General features: G+C 44.1%; 1 protein-coding gene, 1 long non-coding RNA gene and 1 pseudogene across 4 annotated transcripts in view; 1 reads left to right on the top strand and 2 right to left on the bottom strand.

Moving 5' to 3' along the window:
- ABTB3 (ankyrin repeat and BTB domain containing 3) overlaps positions 1-4,579 on the bottom strand; it is a 331,737-nt gene extending 327,158 nt beyond the window's left edge. For both annotated transcript variants that reach the window (XM_086401167.1, XM_086401168.1), the window contains exon 1: positions 2,798-4,579. In XM_086401167.1, the coding sequence (XP_086257293.1) occupies positions 2,798-3,944 (1,147 nt within the window). In that variant the 5' untranslated portion in view covers positions 3,945-4,579. The remainder of the gene's footprint in view (positions 1-2,797) is intronic.
- Positions 4,580-5,024: 445 nt separating this feature from the next.
- Positions 5,025-20,745, top strand: LOC147372386 (uncharacterized). The gene is made up of 2 exons (XR_015164041.1): positions 5,025-5,434; positions 19,130-20,745. It is a non-coding gene; the product is annotated as an uncharacterized LOC147372386 (long non-coding RNA).
- On the bottom strand, positions 15,237-17,158 carry LOC147372387 (non-selective voltage-gated ion channel VDAC2 pseudogene; annotated as a pseudogene). The gene has a single exon (XR_015164039.1). The product of XR_015164039.1 is annotated as a non-selective voltage-gated ion channel VDAC2 pseudogene (transcript).
- Positions 20,746-26,896: the final 6,151 nt, after the last annotated feature.

Raw genomic sequence — 26,896 nt, 5'->3', positions numbered from 1 at the left:
GCTGTTATTAGCTTGTACCGCTGCTTGCTCAGTGCCTAGATTAGTAACTGCTCAATAAATATTGATGAACAAATGAATTCAGGAATGAATAAATGATGCTACTGAGTTAAAGGGGGAGAAAGATTATGTACGGCCTGGGCTCCTTAATATGACTTGCAAATCAGAAAGAATGTCATGCAAAATAGTTGAAGAAACAGATTTGATGTTTAATGTATGTTTCAGATACCTAAAAAATTAATTGCTCATTTCTTACTGCTTCCTTCCATTTTTAACAAGCCCAAGGAAAAGAGATGGAGCCATCACAATGAAATTACAGTATATCTCATACTACAAGATGGTGGAAGGGGCCCTGAGACCTACGAGTTAAGCTCTGTGCTGTGGAAATGCTGCAATGGCAGCAAACCCCAACCACCACACATTCACCCTGCCCCAAACCAGCTCTGTGGTCTCCTCCTTCCTCAAATTATACTTCCTCCAAAAAGGATAAACACAAAAACTGCCTTTAAAAGATGCTAAAGATCATAAAAGTAAAACCAACTTGAAAAAATATAGAGGCTGCTAACACAGACAGACAGAGCTACAAGAGGACTTGGGAGTGTATTACAGATCCAGGCCTTCATTATATAGAAGAGGAGACTGAGGCCCAGAGAAGCAAAGTGAGTTATGACCCACAGTCACAACTTCAAGAGAATGGCCAACTCAGAGGTGAAGCAGGGCACCCAGATTCCCAAGTGAAGTGAAAGTGCAAATGGCTCAGTCCTGTCCCACTCTTTGTGATCCATGGACTGTAGTCCACTGAAGCCCGGCAGGCTCCTCTGTCCATGGAATTCTCCAGGCAAGAATATTGGAATGGGTAGCCATTCCCTTCTCCAGGGGATCTTCCCTACCCAGGGATCCAACCCGGGTCTCCTGCGCTGCAGGCAGATTCTTTACGTCTGAACCACCAGGGAAGCCAAACTGGAGTCGAAAGGGGAATCCTTTTCTTCCCAAAGGAAACGGGAGTGGGAGGAGATTCCAGTAGGAACAGCAGGTAAGGGTTGGGGGGCGGGGAGGTAAGAACAGGGGCGGTGGGCTCACGCCGGTGGGAGGAAAATTAAGTCTCTCTGTACTTTTTGTGGGGGCAGGGTTTCAAACAGAAATTATCCAGTCCAAAGCTCCTGGGTTTTACAGGTGAATCCTTATTCTCCGCCAGAAGAAACGCACACAAAGACCAATGCCTTCTCCCAGGTGTTTCCATCTCATCAGGATTTCACAGGTACGGGTGGACCTGCATGGGAAGCCTTACAGGTACCCTCCCTTTAGAGGTTTCGCTCTCCAACAGGCAGCAGAGAGGGGGGGGGGCTTTGGCGAAGATGCGGGAGGAGTCTTGATGAGCATCAGGGAGGAGTTGCCAACTTGGCCCCACCACCCACAAGCGCGCGCGCGCGCACACACACACACACTTTTTGCTTCTTCCTTCCCCTCCCCCAACGATGACCAAAGCCAGGTGAGGGGACTGACAATTGGAGATTCTGTTTCCAAAGGGCTTCTGCTGGAGCTGCTTGCTTCTGAGCACACCCACAGAAACACGCGCGGACGCGCGCACACAGACTCTCACAAATATGCACACACTCCCATGCACACACTTGGCACCCCCAGAGGCCGGGCCGCGCCCGCTGCATCTCTGCTTAGGCCCGGGGAAAACGACAGGCAGCAACATGAATGAAATCTGCCCAGAAAGACTGCATTTCAGCTCCAACCAAGCAGCCTCCAGCCAAACCGCCGAATATGTAACAAAGTTTTATTTCGCTTTTGGAGTCTCCAGTTACACTTCTACCATTTCCTGTGGAAAATTGAAGCTTTGAAGTGTCTAGCTCCGGCTTTCGCAGACAGGCAGGACCGCCAGCTCGAGCTCTCAAAAACAAACGCCCCGGCCCCACCCCCTCCGCCACCAGAACTGCAGGTTCAAACCCACCCAGCTCCGGCCTTCAAAATAGGGGGTGCGGAGAGGAATGACAGAACCTACTGGAAACCACCTCTTAAACCGGCAGTCTCCCCGGAACTCCGCCCCACTCCCATTCTGACGGGATCCCTTAAGCCAAGTGGTGACAGCCGCAGCTCCCAGACAGCCAACAGCGGCAAAAGCTGGGAGGTCTCCATCAGGGGGGTTGTCCATTGCGCAGCGCCCACCAGCTGTGAGCTCTGGCCTCAAAAACTGCCCCAGAAAAATTGCCCGTTCCACCCTCTCACCACGTACACCTTTCCCCGACTGTTTCTAGGCCGAGTGAGCTCTCAGTCTGCCTTTACAGCTACGGGGCGTCTCCTTCACCAGCTCACCGACGGCGTCCCGAGGGCGCCGGGAAGCAAGCGGAATCGGGCGGCTGAGGGAGAAAAGCGTCTCCTCCCGAGTCCCAGGGAGCCAAACTCCTTCGCCCGCGTATTTGTCATCTTTAAGGTCAAAAACAAAAAACAAAAACCCCACAGGGCTCTGGCAGAAATGTATACTAGGCGCAAATGATCGCCCCCCAAAGTGGCGCTGTGTTCTGCCTGCAGGAGGCAGCCGCCGCTCCACCCGGAATCGCGGGCGGAACCGCAAGCTCTCTAGCTTGGGACGCTACCAACCGCGTAAAGTACGCGCAGCGCATCCCGAAAGCAGGAGGCACTAGGTGGGGTTTCTGGCCGTCTTCAGATCGGCGGTCCCCTCAGAGGTTTAAGAGCAGCGGGCGGCCGAAAGGACGCGGGAGGGGACCGAAGGGCCAACTTAGGAGAGAGTTGGACGCGTTGGATGGGAGGGGGCGGCACCCGCGCGACCACTTACCGCTGGCGTTCTTCCCGCAGATGAGGTGCTGGTAGGGCTGCAGCAGCCCCCAGATCTCGGAGTCGTTGTTGACCGTGTACTCCAGCGTCTCCACGGTGAACTTGGGCGCCTCGTGGAGCGCGTGGTGGTGGTGGTGGTGGTGGTTGGCGGCGGCTGCCGGTGGGGCTGCGGCGGCGGCGGCAGCAGCAGCGACGGTCGGCGGGGCGCAACAGCTGCTGCCTCCGCTGGCGCTGCTGGCTGCGCTGCAGGCGCCGCCGCTCGCCGCTCCCCCTCCGGGGACCTCCCGCTCCTTATCCGCCGCGGGGGCTGCTCCGGGGCCCGAGCCTTGGCCTGGGCCGGAGCTGGAGCCCGGGCCCAGGCCGCTGCAGCTCCTGGGCAGCCCGGAGGCCACGACCCGCGCGTAGATGTCCCGGAATAGGCTCTCCATGCAGGCCGTCAGGTAGATGGCTGCGTGCTCGTGGATGCGCAGCGCCACGCGGCTGTCCACCATCCAGCGGTACACGCGGCCCACAGAGAAGGTGAGGCCGCAGCGCGCCGATTTGCCGCGGCCCAGGCGGTCGCCACCGGCACTGCTCATGTTGTAGAGGGACAGCGCGGCCAGCGCGGCCGCCGTGCAGTGCGCCGCCAGGCCCCAGGACAGCACGATCTCCATGGCGCTCTGGATCTCATACTTGGTGCACTTGGCGAAGCGCAGGCTCAGGCGCTGTGCCTCCTTGGCGATGCGTACCAGCGCCCGGCTCACCAGCGTCGACAGCTTGGCCAGTGCGTCTTTAGGCAGGCCGCCGGGGGCCACCGGGCCTGCCCGGGGATCCCGTGAGCGCAGGAGCAACGCCTCCAGCTCCTGGAGGGTCCAGGGGACCTCGTCGAGGTCCGGCAGCAGCCGCGAGCAGTGCTGGCCGGCACAGTCCAGCCCCTCGGAGTCTTCCACCAGGGCAGTGTTGACAGTGTCAAAGCTGTTGTGCCGGCTGTGCATGGAGTCAGTTAGAGGCGGCCAGCAGCTCCCGCCATACGGGGACGCCGGGTGCGAGTCGGAACAGCACAGGGACAAGTTGGAGGAGCGCACTGAGTCCGCCGCGCCACCATAACCCGAGTCCAGCGTTAGATCCTCCAGCGTCCGCACCACCGGCTTCTTACCTCTCCTGGCCATCGCTGCGCCACTTCATGCCGCCGGGAAGCCAAGGGGAAGGAGCAGCGAGGAGCAGCGGGCGCCGGGGCGCGGGAAGAGCCGAGTCAGCGCCGCCTCGGCTCACTTTTCCACCAGCCGCTGCTACCAAGTGTGACTACTTTCGGATGCCTCCCCGAGCCGTCGCCGCTGGAATCCACAGGGCACACCAGGGAGTCATCTTCCAGAGCCCAGGCCGGATCTGGGGCGCGCTAAGGAGCGAGCCAGGCCGGGGTAGAGGCTCACGCCGGACTCGCCCCTTTCTTCCAAAATAAAATAAAAGTGTCTGATCCTCTCCCTACTGGGCCGGGCTGGGCGCAGAAGCCGCTGGACGCCGGCCTCGGTGTTCGTAGGACGGAAATTTACTCAGATGCCGCCGCGGCAGCAGCTCCGCCGGCAGCTGGCTCTTGGCTCTCGGCTCCCCGGTTCCCGGTTCCCGGGCCGGGGTTCACTCCGTGTTCGCCCGCCCGGCACGGAAGAGCAGCAGCGACCGCGGCGGCTGCAAACCCTGCCGAACCCCGCAAGCCCTGGGCAGCCAGCGGGGCGGGCGTATGTAAAGCAGGGCCGGCGGAGAGCCAATGGGATTGGAGGATGCTAATTACCTTTAAATAAATATATATATATATATATATATATTCCTCGGCTCCACGCAGCCCCGCCCCTCAAGCACGCCCCCGACCTGGGACCGAGGCTGCAGGAAGTGGTGAGCTGGGGCCTGAGAACTAGAGGTGGGTGTGTGTGGGGGGCAGTGGGAGCTTAGAAACGCGGATGATTATTAGAAAAGCAGGATGATTATCCCTGCTGTCCCTGCCCTTCAGGCTTCGGCTTTGATACCAGACCTGGAGAAGCGTAGGTTGGGTAGGTTGGACAGGTGACCCACCCACCCACCGAGTTGTGCTCCCCCCAGCGGTTCACAATGTGTCTGCTTGGGGTCGCTTTATGCGCTTGGGTTTCGGATTTCACTTTCCTTTTTCTTTCTCTAGTACACACAAAGTATGTTTTTTCTTCCTCTCCTGCCTCCTCCACCTTCGGGTCCCCAAAACAATTAATGCTACCCTCTTTCAGACCCAGTTTGCCAGAGTGGAGATAAGAAACCAGACAAGCAGAGGGATAAGGAATGGACAAGGCTGGAAGGCTGTCTCTGGACATTAGCCGACAGACACCAGGGCTCGTGAACTACATTCCTTTAGTACCCAGGAGGACCCTGAGTCCATCCTTCAAGTGCCTGGGGGTGGACTGGATGGAGGGCTTGCTGTGGTTTAGTCGCTAAGCCCTGTCGCACTCTTTTCGACCCCATGAACTGTAGCCCCCCAGGCTCCTCTGTTCACCGGATTTTCCAGGCAAGAATACCGGAGTGGGTTGCCATTCCCTTCTCCAGAGGATCTTCCTAACCCAAGGACAAAACCTGCATCTCCTGGTTGGCAGGCAAATTCTTTACCACTGAGCCACCTGGGAAGTCTCACTTTGACATTCTGGTGGGTATAGTTCCAGACAGCTCGAGTTGTTTTTTCTTTTTTTTTAACTAAAGAGTGATCTATATGCATGTCTTAATTGCATTTATGTCCAATAGCATTGTCCTGTTAATTGTCCCCATCCACCAGGGCAGAAACCAAATCTTATTCACCTGGGGATCACCAGTCCCACTGTCTCTGCCAGAGGGTAGGGGACTCTCCTGCTCTGGCTTGCTCTGAGTTTCTAGCTTAAAAATGCCCTTCTAGGGAAGGTAGCCCAGATCCTTCATGTTACAAAACAAAATTCAAGTAAATTTTAAAGCTCTTATTGGCTTTATTCAACCATTTGCAAATCTGGCAGTTTTGCATGTAGCAGATGGAAAGGAGCTTGGAGGAGCTGTAGGAAATGAAAGACTTACATAGACAGAATGGAGAGGGAACAAGGAAGTTACACCAGGCAAAAGAGAAGGTTGGTTATTGCTAGGTTGCTTTCCTTTCGGGGATGGCAGGGGGTCTAGAAGGTAGATTACTTAACTATTGCTCTCAAGTGATTCCTGATTGACTAGTTTAAGATTCCATTTCTGGAAGAGCCAGGTGGAGCTTAGCATGCGCTAAGTCGCTTCAGTTGTATCTGACTCTTTGCACACTATGGACAGTAGCCCACCAGGCCCTTTGTCCATGAGATACTCTAGGCAAGAATACTGGAATGGGTTGCTGTGCCCTCCTCCAGGGGATCTTCCCAACCCAGGAATTGAACCTGTGTCTCTTATGTCTACATGCATTGGAAGGTGGGGTTTTGTTTGTTTGTTTTTACCACTAGTGCCATCTGGGATTCCATTTGGGGCCTGGTGTCTTTTTAACACTCGGTACTGTCTTGGGTGTTTCAACGCCTCCGCCACTTCTGAGGCTGTTGATTTCTGGGCCCTTGTAACACTAGGTTGCTGCAGTCTGGTTACTGGTTAGATTCCACACTGAACTACAGATTCCCCACGCACAGGCTTGACACAGAGGAGGCAATATTTGTTGTACATTGGTGAAGGAAGGACATGCTTTTGAATTGCTGGTTCAATTATGGATTTTCCCAGATAACCCAGTCGATTGTCTGATGTCTCTCATCTCTGTCAGCCCAAATCTACCATTACTCATCCCTTCACCCTAATAAATGACCCTTCACCCTAACAAATGACCATTACCCTGTAGCTACCATCCTAATATCTATGCCCATCATCTCTTTCTGTTGACTATTACAATATTCTACCAACTGGTCTCCTTCTCTCCTGCCTCTTCTTCACCAAACCATCAAGTCCAAGAATCTTCCAAAATCCCAGTTCTCATCTTATCTTATAAGATCTCATCTTATCTCATCTCATCTTCCTGTCTTGTAGTAAATTCAAAGGCTCTCATTTGCCTTGCAGATAAATAAAGTTTATATTGGCTAGCTGGCCTTCAGCCAATCTCATTCTGTTCTCAGACTTTTCCCATAATATTCCAAACCTTTTAAAAGAGATTGTGATAGTTAATTTTATGTGTCAGCTTGCGTGAGCCACAGGTGCCCAGATTAAACACTGTTCTGGGTATTTCTTCGAGAATGTTTCCAGGTGGGATTAGCATTTGAATTGATGGACTCAGTAAACTACTCTCTCCACTGGGGTGGTTGTTGTTCAGTCACTCAGTTGTGTCCAACTCTTTGCGATCCCATGGACTGCAGCATGCTAGGCTTCCCTGTCCTTCAACCATTGTGGCTGAGCATCATCCAGTCTGCAAAGGGACTGAGTAAAACAAAAGGTAGAGAAAGGAAGAATTCATTACTCCCCAACCTCCACCTCCCTGAGCTGGGACATTTCATCTCCTTCAGCCCTTAGGCTGGGATTTACATTACCTGCTCCCCTGGTTCTCAGGTCTTTGGACTTGGACTGAATTATACCAGCAGCTTCCCTGGGCCTCCAAGCTTGCAAATGTCAGATCATGAGACTTCTCATTCTGCACTATTACATGAACCAATTCCTCATAATAAAACTTTCCCTATATGTATTTTTTCACATACCATTGACTACAAGGATACACAGTCTTCAATGATCTGAAAACTGCTTTGTCCTCTAGGCTCTCTGTCATCACCCTAGCCTCCTGAAAACATATTCAGTCACATAGACACATGATGCACTCACACACCCACACAGATATCTGCACACACATGAACATACAGACACAAAGACACACATACACATACACACACACCTTTATTCTAACCATACTGAAATCACTTGCTGATTTTCCAACTTAACATGTTGTCCCTTGCATCTGATAAGTCTTTGCAGAGGTTCTTTCTTTTGCTCACTCTGCTCAAGGACACTTGTCTTCCTCTTCTGAATCTGGCAAGCCTCATCCTCTAAGATTCAGCTCCAAGAGTACTACCACAGCAAAGTTTTTCCTGACGCTGCCTCCTGTCTATGCAGCCCTGATTTAGGAAGATGCATCCATCTCTGTTGTTTGGGACTGGTTCTCAGAGCCCTTTCTCTTCTCCTCTGCATGTTTCCCTGGTGAGCTCATCCACTTGTATGCCTTTGACATGACATTGACATTGAAGTTGCTCAGTCGTGTCCGACTCTTTGCGACCCCATGGACTGTAGCCTACAAGGCTCCTCCATCCATGGAATTTTCCAGGCAAGAGTACTGGAGTGGGTTGCCATTTCCTTCTCCAGGAGATCTTCCCGACCCAGGGATCGAACCCAGGTCTTCCGCATTGTAGGCAGGCGCTTTACCATCTGAGCCACCAGGGAAGTGTTTCCACCTATGTGCAGATACTGCTTGAGTGATGACCACTCAGAATGTAGGCAGCAAGAACCCAAGAAGAGCTCATGCACAGGGAAGAAAAGAGATGGAAACAATAGGCTTCACATTTATTTATTTTTTTCCTATGGCACCAGGTCAACTTGGGTTCCATTAATGCCTATGCCAATTTTCCAATCAGGTACCCTGAATTGACTCATCAATTTATTTTATTCTGTCTTTCCTTGCCTGTGGAATGCACAAATAATCACACCCATCTTTTGGGGCAACTAGGGGTTAAATGAGATTTCTCCATACATAGGATTTAACACAGTGTTTCACATGTGATAATTACCCTATGTACAATGTTATTATCTTCTTCGTTTCCCTACTTTTCTGCAATAAACACATTACTTATAGAGTAAAAAAAATGACAAATGTTACATATAAAATCCAAATGAGGCTTCAAGGCTGGGCTGAAATGTCACCTTGTCTAGGAGGCTTAGCCATATCTTAGTGAACCTACTGCTGCCTGTTACACTGTAGATACTCATATGCCTCCTCTCACCTTCCAGAAGACACACTCCTTGAAAGCTGGGATTTTGCCCGCAACATGGTTCAGTACTAATGAGCATGTTCCTTGTGATTAGGCATAAACCAAAGCATATGTCTATTTAGTTTACTGGAATAGATCATTAATGATAATGTTAAGTACTGAGGGCACACCACCCTAAGCACTGAGAAAAATAAACACAGCAACCAAATGTTCAGTATTAGTCCCATACTATCAGAAAAGTCAGCATCTGCAAAAAAAAAGTCTAAAGAAAGTTCAAATCTTTCCAAATTCCATCTCACAGAAATCAACACTAATGACTTGTGTTTCCTTCATATCTATTTTTTCCTCATCTTTTGCTTTTAACAGATGTATTTTGACAGAGTTGGAATTGTTCTGTAATTTTGCATTTTGATTTTTCCTTAAGAAATTTCCACCAGCTTGATATTATAATCATTTCCCCATGCTAGTAAATATTCATTCAAAATATTCTTTTTTGTGTAACTACAAAATATTCCGACATATGTTTATACCTTAACTGGTGGGTTGATTCCCCCATTTGGTTGTTTTTCTGTTTTCTAACTGGGATAAGTAATGCGGGGATGAACCTCTTTGTACATAAATAACTCTTCGTCAAAGCTAGAAGTGTTATTGATATCTATGTTATCCTTGGAGAAATGCAGATCAACAATGAACATACATTAAAGATTTTTTAGGGACTTCCCTGGTGGTCCAGTGGCTAAGATTCCATGCTCCCAATACAGGGGGTGCATGTTGATTCCCTGGTTCAGGGATCTAGATTTCTCTTAAGGATTGACATGTTGCAACTAAAAAAGATCCCACATGCTGTAACTAAGACCCGCCCAGCACAGCCAAATAAATCAATATCTTAAAAAAAAAAAAAACAGAAATTAAATTACTGGGGTTATTTTGCCTATCAGATTAGCAAAGATTTATAAAGTCAGTCGTGATGAATGGGTGTCGTGATGGGACCTAAACTGGGGCGATATTTTGGGAGGGCAGTCTGTCGATATGTATCAAAATGTCAATGTGTACTCCCTGTGGTTTCTCAGAAATCATATCTTCTGATATTATCTAAGGTGATTCTTGTGAATTTTCCAAAAATATACAGGATGTTCTTTGTAATGCTGTTTTAACAGAGGACTTGGGGAAACAACCTAAATGTCTTTCAATAGGGCCTGATGAAATAATTATATTAATTCAGATAGGGAAATATTTAGAGGTCTTGAAGAATAATGATCTTTCTTTCCATAGCATATTGGGGAGTGAAGAAATTTTTGAAAATAGGTCTTAGAATTGCATATTTAATATGATCCCATTTATGTAAAATGTTTTATATAGAGCTAAATATGTATATAAATATGTAAACTTGCCTGAAAGGTTGGAAATAATAGCTATAACTAGTTTATTGGATTTTTGAAGATTTTTTAAAAGGAGTTTTATTGATTCTAGTTCCATTCCTGGTGTTTCCTTCTTCTTTTGTTTTTTGATTTTTAAAAAAGTTTCTGTTTATACTTCTGAAGTGTTTACAATAAACAGGTATCATTTTACCAAAGCCAGAAAGCTGTTTTCCAAAGAAAATTAAATAATTTTCTGCCCGTTATTCTGAAGCCTAGCTGTCAATCAAAGTATTAATATAATCTTTCATTCTTCAGCATTCTGGAAACCAAGCAGCAAGCATAGCAACCAACCCAACAACCATAATGTGAACCAGCCTCGTTCAGCTGGGGTCACACGTGTTGAGAGCTTTATCACATGCTTTCTATGCATCTACTGGGTAGGAACAAACAAGGCCATTTGGTTTGGAAGCCTGGCTTCATTGCTTTCTACCCATGTAATCTTGAACAAGTTCTTTAGCCTCTCTGTGCCTCACCAGGCCTCTATTCTTTGTCTTTAATTGGGGATAATAACAATACCTCGATAGGTTGACTGTGAGGACTAAATGAGGTCATTAGAACACTGTCTGGCCCGCACTGTAAATGCTCAACTAGTGTTGGTTACTTCTATTATGGGTCAGGCACAGTGCTTGTCACTGGGGGCAATAAGGACTCAGCTTTCCTTCTGAGTACTACCCTTGTTGAGCTTCTAGTGGAAACAGAGACATTAATAAGAGCTGCAAGTGCAGCGAGTTTCCAGATAGGGAAGTTCAAGAATTACACACATGAATTAACAGACTGTGTATGTTTCACTGCACTATTTCTGAGCGAGCCCCTGGCAAACATCAGCTATTTCTTGGGGACATAGTGAATGTGTATAAAGGTCAGCAATGATCCCTTTGCTGTGTGTGTCTTTGTGAGTGGAAGACTCTGTCATTAGGTAGAAGACTATTGATGAGTCCACCCCAATTTCAATCTGCTCCACATCAGTGTGAAGTGAAAGTCGCTCAGTCGTGTCTGACTCTTTGCGACCCCATGGACTATACAGTCCATGGCATTCTCCAGGCCAGAATACTGGAGTGGGTAGCCTTTCCCTTCTCCAGAGGACCTTCTCAACCCAGGGATCAAACCCAGGTCTCCCGCATTGCAGGTGGATTCCTTGCAGCTGAGCCACAAGAGAAGCTCCACATCAGAAACGGACATATATGCCTACTTCTTCTGAACTTTCTCCTGAAAGAAAGAATCACAGTCAACATAATGGCTTGCTCATTTGTCGAGTGGGAATAGGTCACATAATGCAAAGAACTTTAAAGAAGTAACTTTTCAGCAAGAGCTGTAGATGCACCTGTTAATATGAGGCAGCTCTGAGAGCAGATCCCAGGGCAATCATGGCCCTCTCAGCATTGATTCTTCATGTCTTAGGGTCATGCAGCCTTTGACAAATGGGTAGAGCTGCATGCATGTGGATAAACATTATTCATATTCAATTGATATACTATATCTGGGGTTCACTGATCTAAAGATTCCACATGTAGTTGTCAGAATTGTACATTAATATGATAATCATTACAAACCCTAACACTTTCTGAGAACGGACTTTGTGCCAGACAACTGTTTTAAGCATTTTACATGTACCTACCCCGTCAGCATCCCCACTTTATTGATGAGAAAACTGAGGTGCAAAGAAGCTGAGCAATTTACCCAAAGTTGAAGGGCTGTAAAATGTGGACACAGAATTTTAACCCAGACATTTCAACTCCAAAGTCCACTTTCTGAATCAGTGCCACAGGACTGTGTGTGCCAGGGGAGACCTGAAGAAGGGGACCCTAGCCCAAGGTGGGTGGTCAGAGATGGCTTTCTGGAAGAAGAGACTTGGATGGTCAGACTTCAAGGATGAGTAGGAACTTACCAAATAGGGGAAATATCCCCCCAAAGCAGAAACACCACATACAAGGGTACGGGATCAAAAGAAAACTGAGTTGTTTGGAGGAACTGGCAGAAGGTCATCGCTGCCTAGCTGAGAAGTAGAGGAAGGAATTTGTAAGATGAGGTGGAGGAGGGAGGCACCCACCAGCATAAAGGCCCAGAGGGCATTTTGAGGAGTTTGGACTTAATTCTGAAACATTTTTTTTTTTAACTCCTAATTTTATTTTATTTTTAAACTTTACATAATTGTATTAGTTTTGCCAAATATCAAAATGAATCCGCCACAGGTATACATGTGTTCCCCATCCTGAACCCTCCTCCCTCCTCCCTCCCCATACCATCTCTCTGGGTCGTCCCAGTGCACTAGCCTCAAGCATCCAGTATCGTGCATCGAACCTGGACTGGCAACTCGTTTCTTACATGATATTTTACATGTTTCAATGCCATTCTCCCAAATCTTCCCACCCTCTCCCTCTCCCACAGAGTCCAAAAGACTGTTCTATACATCAGTGTCTCTTTTGCTGTCTCGTACACTGGGTTATTGTTACCATCTTTCTAAATTCCATATATATGCGTTAGTATACTGTATTTATGTTTTTCCTTCTGGCTTACTTCACTCTGTATAATAGGCTCCAGTTTCATCCACCTCATTAGAACTGATTCAAATGTATTCTTTTTAATGGCTGAGTAATACTCCATTGTGCATATGTACCACAGCTTTCTTATCCATTCATCTGCTGATGGACATCTAGGTTGCTTCCATGTCCTGGCTATTATAAACAGTGCTGCGATGAGCATTGGGGTACACGTGTCTCTTTCCCTTCTGGTTTCCTCAGTGTGTATGCCCAGCAGTGGGATTGCTGGATCATAAGGCAGTTCTATTTCCAGTTTTTTAAGGAATCTCCACACTGTTCTCCATAGTGGCTGTACTAGTTTGCATTCCCACCAACAGTGTAAGAGGGTTCCCTTTTCTCCACACCCTCTCCAGCATTTATTATTTGTAGACTTTTGGATCGCAGCCATTCTGACTGGTGTGAAATGGTACCTCATAGTGGTTTTGATTTGCATTTCTCTGATAATGAGTGATGTTGAGCATCTTTTCATGTGTTTGTTAGCCATCTGTATGTCTTCTTTGGAGAAATGTCTGTTTAGTTCTTTGGCCCATTTTTTGATTGGGTCATTTATTTTTCTGGAGTTGAGCTGTAGGAGTTGCTTGTATATTTTTGAGATTAGTTGTTTGTCGGTTGTTTCATTTGCTATTATTTTCTCCCATTCTGAAGGCTGTCTTTTCACCTTGCTAATAGTTTCCTTTGAGCAGAAGCTTTTAAGGTTAATTAGGTCCCATTTGTTTATTTTTGCTTTTATTTCCAATATTCTGGGAGGTGGGTCATAGAGGATCCTGCTGTGATGTATGTCGGAGAGTGTTTTGCCTATTTTCTCCTCTAGGAGTTTTATAGTTTCTGGTCTTATGTTTAGATCTTTAATCCATTTTGAGTTTATTTTTGTGTATGGTGTTAGAAAGTGGTCTAGTTTCATTCTTTTACAAGTGGTTGACCAGATTTCCCAGCACCACTTGTTAAAGAGATTGTCTTTAATCCATTGTATATTCTTGCCTCCTTTGCCAAAGATAAGGTGTCCATATGTGCGTGGATTTATCTCTGGGCTTTCTATTTTATTCCATTGATCAATATTTCTGTCTTTGTGCCAGTACCATACTGTCTTGATAACTGTGGCTTTGTAGTAGAGCCTGAAGTCAGGTAGGTTGATTCCTCCAGTTCCATTCTTCTTTTTCAAGATGGCTTTGGCTATTCGAGGTTTTTTGTATTTCCATACAAATTGTGAAATTATTTGTTCTAGCTCTGTGAAGAATACTGTTGGTAGCTTGATAGGGATTGCGTTGAATCTATAAATTGCTTTGGGTAGTATACTCATTTTCACTATATTGATTCTTCCAATCCATGAACATGGTATATTTCTCCATCTATTAGTGTCCTCTTTGATTTCTTTCACCAGTGTTTTATAGTTTTCTATATATAGGTCTTTAGTTTCTTTAGGTAGATATATTCCTAAGTATTTTATTCTTTCCGTTGCAATGGTGAATGGAATTGTTTCCTTAATTTCTCTTTCTGTTTTCTCATTATTAGTGTATAGGAATGCAAGGGATTTCTGTGTGTTGATTTTATATCCTGCAACTTTACTATATTCATTGATTATTTCTAGTAATTTTCTGGTGGAATCTTTAGGGTTTTCTATGTAGAGGATCATGTCATCTGCAAATAGTGAGAGTTTTACTTCTTCTTTTCCAATTTGGATTCCTTTTATTTCTTTTTCTGCTCTGATTGCTGTGGCCAAAACTTCCAAAACTATGTTGAATAGTAATGGTGAAAGTGGGCACCCTTGTCTTGTTCCTGACTTTAGAGGAAATGCTTTCAATTTTTCCCCATTGAGGATAATGTTTGCTGTGGGTTTGTCATATATAGCTTTTATTATGTTGAGGTATGTTCCTTCTATTCCTGCTTTCTGGAGAGTTTTTATCATAAATGGATGTTGAATTTTGTCAAAGGCTTTCTCTGCATCTATTGAGATAATCATATGGTTTTTATTTTTCAATTTGTTAATGTGGTGTATTACATTGATTGATTTGCGGATATTGAAGAATCCTTGCATCCCTGGGATAAAGCCCACTTGGTCATGGTGTATGATCTTTTTAATGTGTTGTTGGATTCTGATTGCTAGAATTTTGTTAAGGATTTTTGCATCTATGTTCATCAGTGATATTGGCCTGTAGTTTTCTTTTTTTGTGGGATCTTTGTTAGGTTTTGGTATTAGGGTGATGGTGGCCTCATAGAATGAGTTTGGAAGTTTACCTTCCTCTGCAATTTTCTGGAAGAGTTTGAGCAGGATAGGTGTTAGCTCTTCTCTAAATTTTTGGTAGAATTCAGCTGTGAAGCCGTCTGGACTGGGGCTTTTGTTTGCTGGAAGATTTTTGATTACAGTTTCAATTTCCGTGCTTGTGATGGGTCTGTTAAGATTTTCTATTTCTTCCTGGTCCAGTTTTGGAAAGTTGTACTTTTCTAAGAATTTGTCCATTTCTTCCACGTTGTCCATTTTATTGGCATATAATTGTTGATAGTAGTCTCTTATGATCCTTTGTATTTCTGTGTTGTCTGTTGTGATCTCTCCATTTTCGTTTCTAATTTTGTTGATTTGATTTTTCTCCCTTTGTTTCTTGATGAGTCTGGCTAATGGTTTGTCAATTTTATTTATCCTTTCAAAGAACCAGCTTTTGGTTTTGTTGATTTTTGCTATGGTCTCTTTTGTTTCTTTTGCATTTATTTCTGCCCTAATTTTTAAGATTTCTTTCCTTCTACTAACCCTGGGGTTCTTCATTTCTTCCATTTCTAGTTGCTTTAGGTGTAGAGTTAGGTTATTTATTTGACTTTTTTCTTGTTTCTTGAGGTGTGCCTGTATTGCTATGAACTTTCCCCTTAGGACTGCTTTTACCGTGTCCCACAGGTTTTGGGTTGTTGTGTTTTCATTTTCATTCGTTTCTATGCAAATTTTGATTTCTTTTTTGATTTCTTCTGTGATTTGTTGGTTATTCAGCAGCGTGTTGTTCAGCCTCCATATGTTGGAATTTTTAATAGTTTTTCTCCTGTAATTGAGATCTAATCTTACTGCATTGTGGTCAGAAAAAATGCTTGGAATGATTTCTATTTTTTTGAATTTACCAAGGCTAGGTTTATGGCCCAGGATGTGATCTATCCTGGAGAAGGTTCCACGTGCGCTTGAGAAAAAGGTGAAATTCATTGTTTTGGGAATTGGTGGGTAGTGCATTTAACAGTTAAATACATTTAAATAATGTATAGGTGACTGCATGACTGCAGTATTGGTAACTAGATAGACAACCAATTGAACTAGAAACCAGCTAACAAGTAACTGTCTAAATATTTAAAATACAGCTCTTGTTTAGATCATCCTTTGTTTTGATCACCTTCGGGGGGTGGGGTGGGGGAAGCCTGCTGGTCACACTGGAAATATATTAAGGCCAAATCTTCTAATACCCATTGCCAGAGGTTTCTTTCACTGAATTAAGCCTCCAATTCCAGGGCAAGCCCAAGTTTGTGGCCTCCAGCATTAATGCTCTTCCCGTCTACCAGGGCAGACAGTGTAAGCTTCACACCAGGCCTCAGAGTCTGAGTATAGCCCACTCCAATTAAACTAGAGTTGTTGACTTTTGCAGAAATGGAAGCAGTGGGATCCAATTGATATTTAGCTGCAATTCCAAAGCGAGTGCAGTTGGTTCCTGATGTCCAAGCAAGGTTTACTGAAGTGTCAAGATCTTCACATACTTTCTGATAAATTGATCCTCCAAATTCTGTACCATCATTGACATTAGTGTGTAGCTGGAAGTCCCCAGTCCTGTAGCCCACTGCAAAGTTATTCCTTGTCAGCTTTGATTTGGCACTGTCAAAGGTCATCTGGTACCCAGCAAGCCAGCCCTCATAACCGAAGACAGCCGAACCATGGATTGCAGGTCCAGCAAAATCAAAGTCAACATCACAACCAAGGTTTATACATTCCCTCTTGTAAGAAGACTTGATTTTACCACTTTCCTTTCCTGTGTTTGGTGAAAAGGTGGTATCAAATGTCAGTTTCAAACCTTGGCAAATCTGGTCTTCAATAGCGATTTCTGTTCCCAGAGTGTTATCAGTGTTCCACTTTTCTGTGAAAGTCAGACCATACTCACCATTTATATTTGGTCTCCAAGGTCCCAGTAACTTTACCAGTGTCTGTATTAGATGAACCAGATGTTGAGAATTGCATGCCGCTGCACGACTTTGTTTTCACATCCAGTTTCACCAACCCAAAACCAAATCCTTTGTTGAATATATCTCTGGCAGCTTTGCCAAGGTCAGCATATGATGGAGGAATACACATTGGCCGCGCGCAGTTCTGTCCGTAGGTCGCCATGGCGAGGCCGTGGGGAGAGGTGATCTGGTGGTCTCCGGGGGGGAAGGGAAGGCGCCGCTGCCGCTCCACTAGCAGCTGAGGCCGTTCAGCTCGCTCGGCGTCAGGCTCAATTCTGAAACATTTTAAGACCATAGTTGTCCAATATGCCTTGCCTCCCTGAAATAAAAAAAATTAGTAGGCCTATAAGATTAACTATGAAAAGGAAAGAAGGGCCACAATCATGCAGAAACAACTTGCCCTATCCCCATCAGAACCCAGAGATTTTATAAAGAGCTGTAAATGGCATTCCCAAGCCAAAGGTCTTCCCTTTTCCCAGCTCCATAAACCTCTCTCTGTTGTTCCTTAGGAGCCGGGTGACATTGTTGGGTGAGTGGGGTAAAGTTTGCATATTATAGTTAGTCTGTCCTCTGAACAAAGCCCAGTTGCAGCCCTATCTGTGATTGTTCTTGACTTCTAGCTGCAAAACTGGGAAATAATGCTTATGTCAAATTTTCAGGTATGTAATGTGTTTGGCTTATCTAGTTTAGAGCAACTGGTTACTCATCACTGAGAAGAGGAAAAGAAAATACACAAACAATCTTGTATCAGTCAGGTTATGCTAGATAATGCTTCAGTAACAAACAATTCCCAAATTTCAACAGCCTAAAACAGCAATGCTTTCTTTCTTGTTTAGGTCCAATGTGCAACATGGGTTGATAGGTTAACTACACTACTTGTAGTGTTCACTTAGGGGCCCAGGCTCTTGGAAGTACCATCACTGCACATGCTTTCAAAATTTATGAGGCAGGAAAAGGAGTGAGAACAAAAGAACAACACTCTGACTTTTAAAGTTTTCACCTGGAAGTTATACACTCATATTTCACTGGCTAATGCCATTCATACAACTGTATCTAACTTAAAAGAACTTCAAAGCATAATCTCACATGTACTCAGAAAGGGAACTGGAATATTTGTAAACAATCATAATGGCTACCATGAATGTAGCTTCTGCTCCTCTGGGAGTGTTATTCCATAGGAGGACAATTTATTTGATTGATAGACTCTGGAGGAGCTGTTCTCTCCAAGTTCATTATTTGCAAGCAGTCTGGTCAGTTAAAAGCTGAGGATGTTGGTGACAAGCACTGAGAGAGCAGTAGAGAACAGAAAACAGTTGCTTGAGTTTCTGGACCCTCTGATGTGCGGCTTAAATGAGATAACAGATGAAAACTTCTCCAGAACACTTTCTACCACCCAACCCCCTGGACTTTCAAGGCTTAGCCAAAACTTGACTTCCTTGGAGAAGACTTAGGGGACCACCAGTACCCCTAGGCTAGGTCAAGTTCCCCTATTATCAGCTCTCATACCACATATACGTCTCTGTCAGAGCATGTACCCTAATTTTAGTTTGCTTAATGTCTTTCATCCCAATTAGACGATATGATCCAAGAGTGTGTGGACCTATTTGTCTTGCTGGCTCTGTAAACCATATCACCCAGCACATAGTGTACCCAAGAAATGCTTGTTGGATTGGTTGGATAGATGTCTTAGCACAGAATCTGCCCCTCAAATGATACTACCATTATTGTTATTTTCCACCTGTAAGTCTCCATCTCCTCACCAGATTATCTGATAGGGTATCACCAGGCAGTGACTCTGTGAAAAAAATGAAGTGAAAAAAAATGAGCCAGCCCCTTCTCCTCAGTGGCTTGTTGGTGCATTAATTGTTGCTGTTCAGTTCTTAAGTCTTGTCCAACTCTTTGCAACCCCATGGACTGCAGCATGCCAGGCTCCCCTGTCCTTCACCATCTCCTGGAGTTTGCTCAAACTCATGACCATTGAATTGGTGATGCCATCCAGCCATCTCACCTTCTATCACCCCATTCTCTTCCTGCCCTCAATCTTTCACAGCATCAGGGTCTTTTCTAGCATCATCAAAGTCCTCTACTAAAATGTAAACTCCCCAAGGAAAGGATCACTGCTATATCCCCAGCACTTGCTAGGCACTCAATACATGCTTGTTGATTGAATGAATGAATGGGTGGAAATTATACTATAATTCAAGCTAAGCATGTAGAAGAAGGAATTAAAATTCATTCCCCTTTCTTCTGTGTCTTCTCTTTTCAGATCCCACATCAGTGAGCTAATGAGGATTACTAGTGGGATCCAAGGCCCGGAATCAATCAAGTATTTTCTGAGTAATTCTATCTTCCTCCTTGTGGAATTCTAAAAATGGACAGATACAGTGCCTGTCCATTAGGAAATTCTGCTTTAAGTGGGGAGTCTAGCCAGGAAACAAAAATACTGTAGGAGTTTCAATCTGAAGGAATCTAATGCAAGTTCCAGAGGGGATGGGAGAGCTAAGGCACTGAATGGAACAGAAAGGAGACAAGGGAGGAAGTAGCAGTAGCAAGAAGCCTGTGCTATGTCCAGGATGGAGGGACAGAGAGAAGATGATGATATCAGAGACCTGAAGCCAAGCCATGTGGCAAGATCTAGAGCCACAATGGAGGCCGAGCAGGAGAGGTAGCTCCATGTTGGGAGGGGCAGCCCAGCAGGATCTGGGCTCATGAATGAGACATAGCTGCTGCCAGGAACACCACCCATAGCAGGCAGAGAGGGGCAGAAAAACCCTGGACTTGCCCCTCCTCCTGCCTCCATCTTCTGCCAGTGCATCCCATTGGCCAAACCCATCAAGAAGCTGGAAGGTAAGGGAATTTGGGGAAGGTAGTTCTTACAATACAAAATAGGTGGGTATAAGCACAAACAAGCCAAGGACCAGCTCAGGAAGATAAGGTGATATTTCAAGATGTGTATTTACTATGGTATGTCCCTAAGTAATACTGCAGACTTTTAGAGGCGGAAGCTTTGATTCTGTCCCTTCTTCCTTCCCACTATTCTTACTCTGGTAAAATTGTTCATCACCTCCTGTTGAAACTGCTCCCAAAAGTCCCTCACTTTGTCTGCCCAGTGACAGTCTCAGTTTCTCATGCAGAAAACTCTGTTGCCTGGGTCATTTTTCAGAAGCAGCTCCCATCAGCATCAGAAAGAAGGAGCGCTGCTCTCTGTCCAGTCTTATTAGCTGCCATCTTCCTTGATTACCTCCCCCCTCACTCCCAGAGAACGAGTTATGGTTTCTTAAATACACTGTCTTTACTCACGCTCTTCCCTCTGTAGTGAATGCTCCACCAGCCCCTACTGTACTCCTATGGATCCTTCAAAGCCCATCTCAAATGGCACCACCTTAGTAAGAACATTCTTCCTATCTTCCTGTCCTATAAAACAAGCCTCTTTCTTTGCTTTTGCTTCTTTAAAGAGTTGCCTATGTAACTCCATTACAGCCCTTATCAATAATTATTAGCTAATCTCAACATCACTGTCAGCAGCTATAGCAGCCTCTTCTCTCTCTGCAACAGTAGTTGAGAGTGTAGACTTGAGTGAAATAAGCTAGACAAAGACATATACTGCAGGGTATGTGAAATCTGAAAAATACTCTAGTGAATAAAACAAAAAAGAAGTAGACTCACAGATATAGAGAACAAGCTAGCGATTACCAATGGGCAGAGGGAACAGGGGAGGGCAAAGATAGGGGTAGGGAAAATAAAAGGGTTATTATGGAGTTATATGAAATCATGTGCATGGATCTGTTGAAAATGGTAAAGCACTAAAGAATTTAAAGAATCTTTCATTCAATAAAAAAGAAGTGTGGACTTGTGGTCATAAAGACCCATGTTTGAGTATAAGTGGCTGGCTTTTAGTAAGTTTTTCATCTGTGTGTGTGTGTGTGTGTGTGTGGCGTGCTCAGTGGCTTCAGTCGTGTCCGACTCTTTGTGACCCTATGGACTCTAGCCTGCCAGGCCCCTCTGTCCATGGCATTCTATAGGCAAGGATATTGGAGTGGGTAGCCATTCCCTCCTCCAGGGGATCTTCCTGACTCGGGTGGAACCCAAGTCTCCTGCTTTACAGGAAGATTCTTTACCCATTAAGCCACATTGGAAGCCCCTTTTCATCTCTGAATTTCTATTATTTTTTTTGTGTAAGCAAAATCATAATGCCTCAGAATTTCATAGGGTTTTAGCAACATAAGGCAATGCACATTTAACACAGCCTGACATGTGAGGAGGCTCCAGTCAGTCAGTTCAGTTCAGTTCAGTCGTGTCCGACTCTTTGTGACCTCATGAACCTCAGCACGCCAAGCCTTCCTGTCCATCACCAACTCCCAGAGTTTACCCAAACTCATAAATACCAACTAATACTAATCTTTTAACAAAAAAAATTGAGATCATATTGTATATACTGATTTGTAAACTACTTTTTTCCTTAAAATAAATCATTTTCCTATCCTTATATATTTTTTTACATTTTCCCAGCTTTTCATTTTGAAAAATTTCATACAGACAGAAAGGTTAATAGATAAAAATAGCCATTCTATTTACCCTTCACCCAGATTCACCGTTGCTTTCTCTCTCTGTGAGATATTTATAAATATATATGATGTGTGTGTGTGCTGTTATGTTCTTTTTTCCGGAACCATTTGAAAGTAAGTTGTAAACATCAGTTCACTTTGGCATGTATTCTACATTTTCCTACAAAGCACTGTAGGAACTTTATCACACTCAAGAAACAGCACTGACACAATAACATTATCTAAGTCATATTTCAATTGTTCCCAAATGCCCTTTTAGTGGTTCTTTATGTCATTTGATGACTACATAGAATTCTACTAAATGGATGTCCAATAATGTGTTCAATGAATGTACTGTTGGACGTTTAGGTTCTTTTCAGTATTGCACAATTATACAGAGCCCTGAAAAAAAGTCTGTATAGTTGTTTTATTTATATATTTGACTTCTTATTTCCTTGGGGAAAATTCCTACCATGGACTTTGGCCCAAGGCAATGTAGCATTCTAATTCCTTAATGCATGAGGCTAAATTGCCCTCTAAGAAGACTGTGCCAAATTTATACCCCTAGCAGTGTACAAGAGTGCCTGTCTCCAGTCCTTTGACACCACTGGCTATTATCATTTTTATTATTTATCAATTTAATAAGAGAAGTAACAGCAACTAGCATTTATGTACCACTCCTGATGTGCCAGGCACTATTCCAACTGTATGATATGAACTTGCCTCCCACTTACAATAACCCTATTACCTTCATTTTATAGATGAGAAAAGGGAGGCAGCAACCCAGCCAGCCTGAATCCAGAGACTGTGCCGTTACTGACTTTATGCTATTACCTTTCAATATAGATCTAACATTTACTTAATCACCCTAGAAGTTGATTTTCTTCACTTATTTTTCTTTTACACTTTTGCTCACAAGAATTCTCTGTTTATATCATTTCCTTTTTTTGGAGGGGGGAATGGGGCATCCTAAGATGTTTGTCTTTTTCCTAATGACTTTTAGGAACTACTTATAGAGTAAAAATACTAAATTTTTCTCTGTCATATACACTGCAGGTAATTTTCCATGGCTTGCTCTTTTGCCCCTTTGTAGTTATTTATTTATTAGTTTAACATAAGGTTTTAATTTTCTCATAGTTAAGACTGTCAATTCTTTTAATATTGGTAACTCTCCCATCCTCTCAAGAGGATAAGTATTATCCTATCTTATACCTTCACATTTCAATTTTACATCTTCAATCCATCCCATTTCTCCATGTCTTCGCCAACACCGGCACCACCTTATTTATAAACCATACCCCAAATGCCTACCAGAGATAGAAATGGGACATGGTTTGCTGAGAGGTTGGTCCCTGGACATCTCCTACTTCATTAAATGTCTCATGCAATCCCAAGGAGCAATGCACCAAAGACAAAATGGGGTTGCCATTTCAATGTTTCATAAATGAGGTACCTTACTCCCGCCCCCCACCGCCCGGCCTGCGTTTCACCTAAAATATGAAACACTTGACACGTTAGGCAATTAAGACAAAAGTCCTGCTACCACAGGCTTTTCTGAGGCAGGCTATTGTGTGCAGAGCGGTGGCAGTTGAGGGGAAAGCATGCCAAGAATTCATTTCAATTTGAAAGACCTTTTCAGGGCTTTATTTGTTCCAAGAGTTCTTTAAACATTTTAAATACAGTCCGATGAAGTGTTTCAGGCACTGTTTCAATACCGATTATGTCTCCTCTCCTCTTGAGGACAATGCTTTGCTTCAATACGCATTACGGTTTTCAGCAAAGCTTTGATTTTAACATTAGCCAGTCCCATTCTTTCTCGCCTTTGCTCTTTGTCCAAATATTGTGGCTGAAACCATTACTCACAAAATGAAACAATTAGTGAATTTCCAAATACACTTCAGGAGAAATACAGCAGCCCCATTGCCCGAGTACCAGTTTGGTGCTTGCAGTGCCTTGCAACACAGTGGATAATCAGTCAATGTTTGCTAAGGAAATTAGCGAAAGTGCACATGGGGTCCAGGAAAAGAGTAGCTATTAAGTCTATAATGAACAAAGGGCGGCATACTCCGAAAATTTTGCAGGGGAGCTTAAGCCTTTAAAATTGCAACTTTAATTCATTTACTCATTTAGCTACTAAGAGAATTTTCCAATGTGTGTTCCATAAAACATTAGCTCTATGAAACGCAGAGCAAAAAAAAAAAAAGGAGTTTAAAAGTTAGAGACGCATACTCCATCTCTTAGAGATTGGTGGTGCACATTTGCATATTAAAGGCTCTATCTATCCCCTCAGAATAGAAACACATCTAAATTAATTTTAACTCCATAAGGGCAGAAGTCAGGTCTGTTGTGCCCATTTATGTGTTCCAAGAGTGTCACATACTGCTCTAAGATATTTATTGAACTCTTGGTCTCCTGCTGATAAAGAATTACCCCCCAAACTTGGTGGTTTAAAACAAGAGTTATCATCTCACAGTTGTGGGTCAGGAACCCAGGCACAGTTGGAATGGGTCCTCAGCTCAGGGTCTTCCAGGCTGCAATCAAGGCATTGAGTGGGCTGCAGTCACCTCAAGTCTCATTTGGGGAGGACCCAATTTCAAGATTAGTTGTAGCTGTCGGAAGCCTGCAGGTCCTCACTTGCTGTTGGCTGGAGGCTTCAGTTCTTTGCTCACAACATGACAGCTGGCTTCTCTCTGAGCAAAAGATCAAGGGAAGATATCAGGATGGAAGCCACAGTCTTTTTATAACCTAACATTGGAATTAACATCTATCACTTCATCCATCACTTCTGTTTGTTAGATGTGAGTACATAAATCCTACCTACACCCCAAGAGGAAAGGCTTACACAAGGGTGTGACTGTTGGGAGATGTGGTCATTGACCAGCTTAGAGGCTGCCCACCACAAAGAATGACTGAAAGTAGCCAGCATTTTCCATACTTACTCAACCTCCTAACCTTTTTCAAGTAATAGTTTTTAACTTAGGAGGACACTTCAGAAAACATGCAAATCTAACTGAGTGCTTGGTCCTAAGGCATAAGATTATTCTTTTAAAATATATGTGTGTGTGTGTTGACTGTCAACACTACCTCCTTGAATAACTCAGAAGTTAGCTAAATCTGAAGTGTCCTCTGAGAATGCATCATCCTAGAAGAAGCAGACTTTGTTGATCAGCAATACAGATTCCAACCAACAAAGATGGGTTAGGATTCTGCCGTGTTGTAACTTTCTGACTGACTATCCTGTGTCCTCCCTCATGCACCTTCTTAATGGAGCACTAAACATGAACTACCCTTGGCCAGTGGGATGTTACCCTCAGGATTTTGAATTTTAAATTAGTCACATTAAATGCAGAACTAGTGGGCAAGCATTCATGGAAAAACTTGTATTGGAACTGGCAGAGTCATCAAAGCTGATCACAAATATAAAAATTCTCATTTTGGGTGCTTAGTAGAATTGCAATTTCCCATCCTGTAAAAGATTAGGCTTTTGTCAGTTAGACGTGAGAGAAAGTGGTCTATATTATATTTAAAATAGAAGCTGTAAGAGCTATTAGATTGGCTAGCCTTTCCCTTTTCCAGATTCTGGGATCATGGAAGCATGAGGCCTCTACTGGCTTGGGCCCACCACTGCAGACATATAATGGGAGTGAAAAATGAACCACTGTCACCTAGGCCACTGAGACGTTGGGGCTGTTTATTACTGTAGCATAAACTCACTGATATAGTAGTCCTAGCAGCAAATGTCAGCACTCAGTGTCCAGCAGTGGTAGATTGAGTGTCCAGCAGAGGTGCCGCCAGTGGTGGTAGTGTAATCAGCCATGATTTTGGTTGTATCTTTTCTACCTAACCTCACTTCCTTCCTGTCTTTATTATGAAGCTGGTTCTGTAAGTTATATCCTTCTAATAAGTCCCTTTCCTGCATAAATCACTCAAGGCAGTTTTCCACTGCTTGCAGCCCCAAACCCTGCCTAGTAAATTCTGTTTTATCCAATAGGAATCTATTAAGCCCAGAGTGCCCATCACTGTCCTAACTTCAGGCAAGCTTATGATTGGAACTCAATAATGAATAAGACACACCTTATCTCAAGTAAGGCTTCCCTGGTGGCTCAGATGGTAAAGCATCTGCCTGCAATGGTGGGAGACCCGGGTTCAATCCCTGAGTTGGGAGGATCCCCTGGAGAAGGACATGGCAACCCCACTACAATATTCTTGCCTGGAAAATTCCATGGACGGAGGAGCCTGGTGGGCTGTAGTCCATGGGGTCGCAAAGAGTTGGACACGACTGAGCTATTTCACTTACTTTATCTCAAGCAATCTACAATCTCATTAAACAAATAATAAGCAACAAGTTGAGAACTAAAGGAAACTAGTTAAGAAATCTGAAATAAGCCATGTGAACCTGAAGTTAAATGGGTGGGTACTTTACCTAGAAATGTTCAGAAGAAACATACAGATGAAAAGAGGATGTGTGTATTTTAATCTCTTTATACTATGCTTTACTTGGCAAAATTCATCTTTCAATTAGAGTAACATTTTCTTGATGCAGGAAATATTATTACAACCATGCATGGCACACAGGAAACATTGAGTATTTATCTGTTGAATGATTCACTGAATGAATGTGATCACGGGAACCTAAGCTGTAGAATCAGTGACTAGGGTTTGAGTCTTGCCTCTGCCACTTACTAGCTGTGCGCTGCATTGCAGGTACCTTTTGGCTTGTTGTTGTTGTTCAGTTGCTAAGTTGAGTCTGACTCTTTGCTGCAACAGGCCAGGCTTTTCTATCCTTCATTATCTCCCCAAGTTTGCTCACATTCATGTCCAATGAGTTGATGATGCATCTAACTATCTCATCCTCTTCTGCCCTCTTCTCCTTTTGATTTCAATCTTTCTCAGCATCAGGATCTTTTCAAATGAGTCAGTTATTCACGTCAGGTGCCAAAGTACTGGAGTTTCAGTTTCAGCATCAGTCCTTCCAATGAATATTCAGAACTGAATTCCTTTAGGATTGACTGGTTTGATCCCCTTGCTGTCCAAGGAACTCTCAAGAGTTTTCTCCAGCACCACATTTCAAAAGCACCAATTCTTCGGCTCCTGAGTCTGAAACAGAGACTTCTACAGTCTTCATCACAAAATGGAGATGCCGCTCTTGGTTTCTCAGAATTGCTGTCAGAATTGAATATATATGACAGCATACAGGAAGCATGCAATAAATAGAATATAGGCATTTAGACACCCATGTATGTGTACCTATATGTGTACATACTGCTCAGAATTTATTTCAGTTCATTTGTTAATGCAGGTAGAAATAGTTCCTGAGTACCTACCATGTGCAACACATATTGCTGAGGAAAGGAGCAATATAGTGAGCATCACATAAACCTTAAGCGAAGTGGGATGATAAGGGAAGTTCAGCAAGCTAGGAGACTTCAGTACAGGGAATGTTTGGGATGAACACTTACAAATATCAGCATTTTTGCCCTTTGTACTTT

The sequence above is a fragment of the Bos grunniens genome, chromosome 5 (assembly GCF_055505025.1).
Source record: "Bos grunniens cultivar Pamir isolate PY7600 chromosome 5, Bosgru_T2T1.0, whole genome shotgun sequence".
NCBI classification, from domain to species: Eukaryota; Metazoa; Chordata; class Mammalia; order Artiodactyla; family Bovidae; genus Bos; species Bos grunniens.
This window is presented reverse-complemented; position numbering and strand designations above follow the sequence as displayed.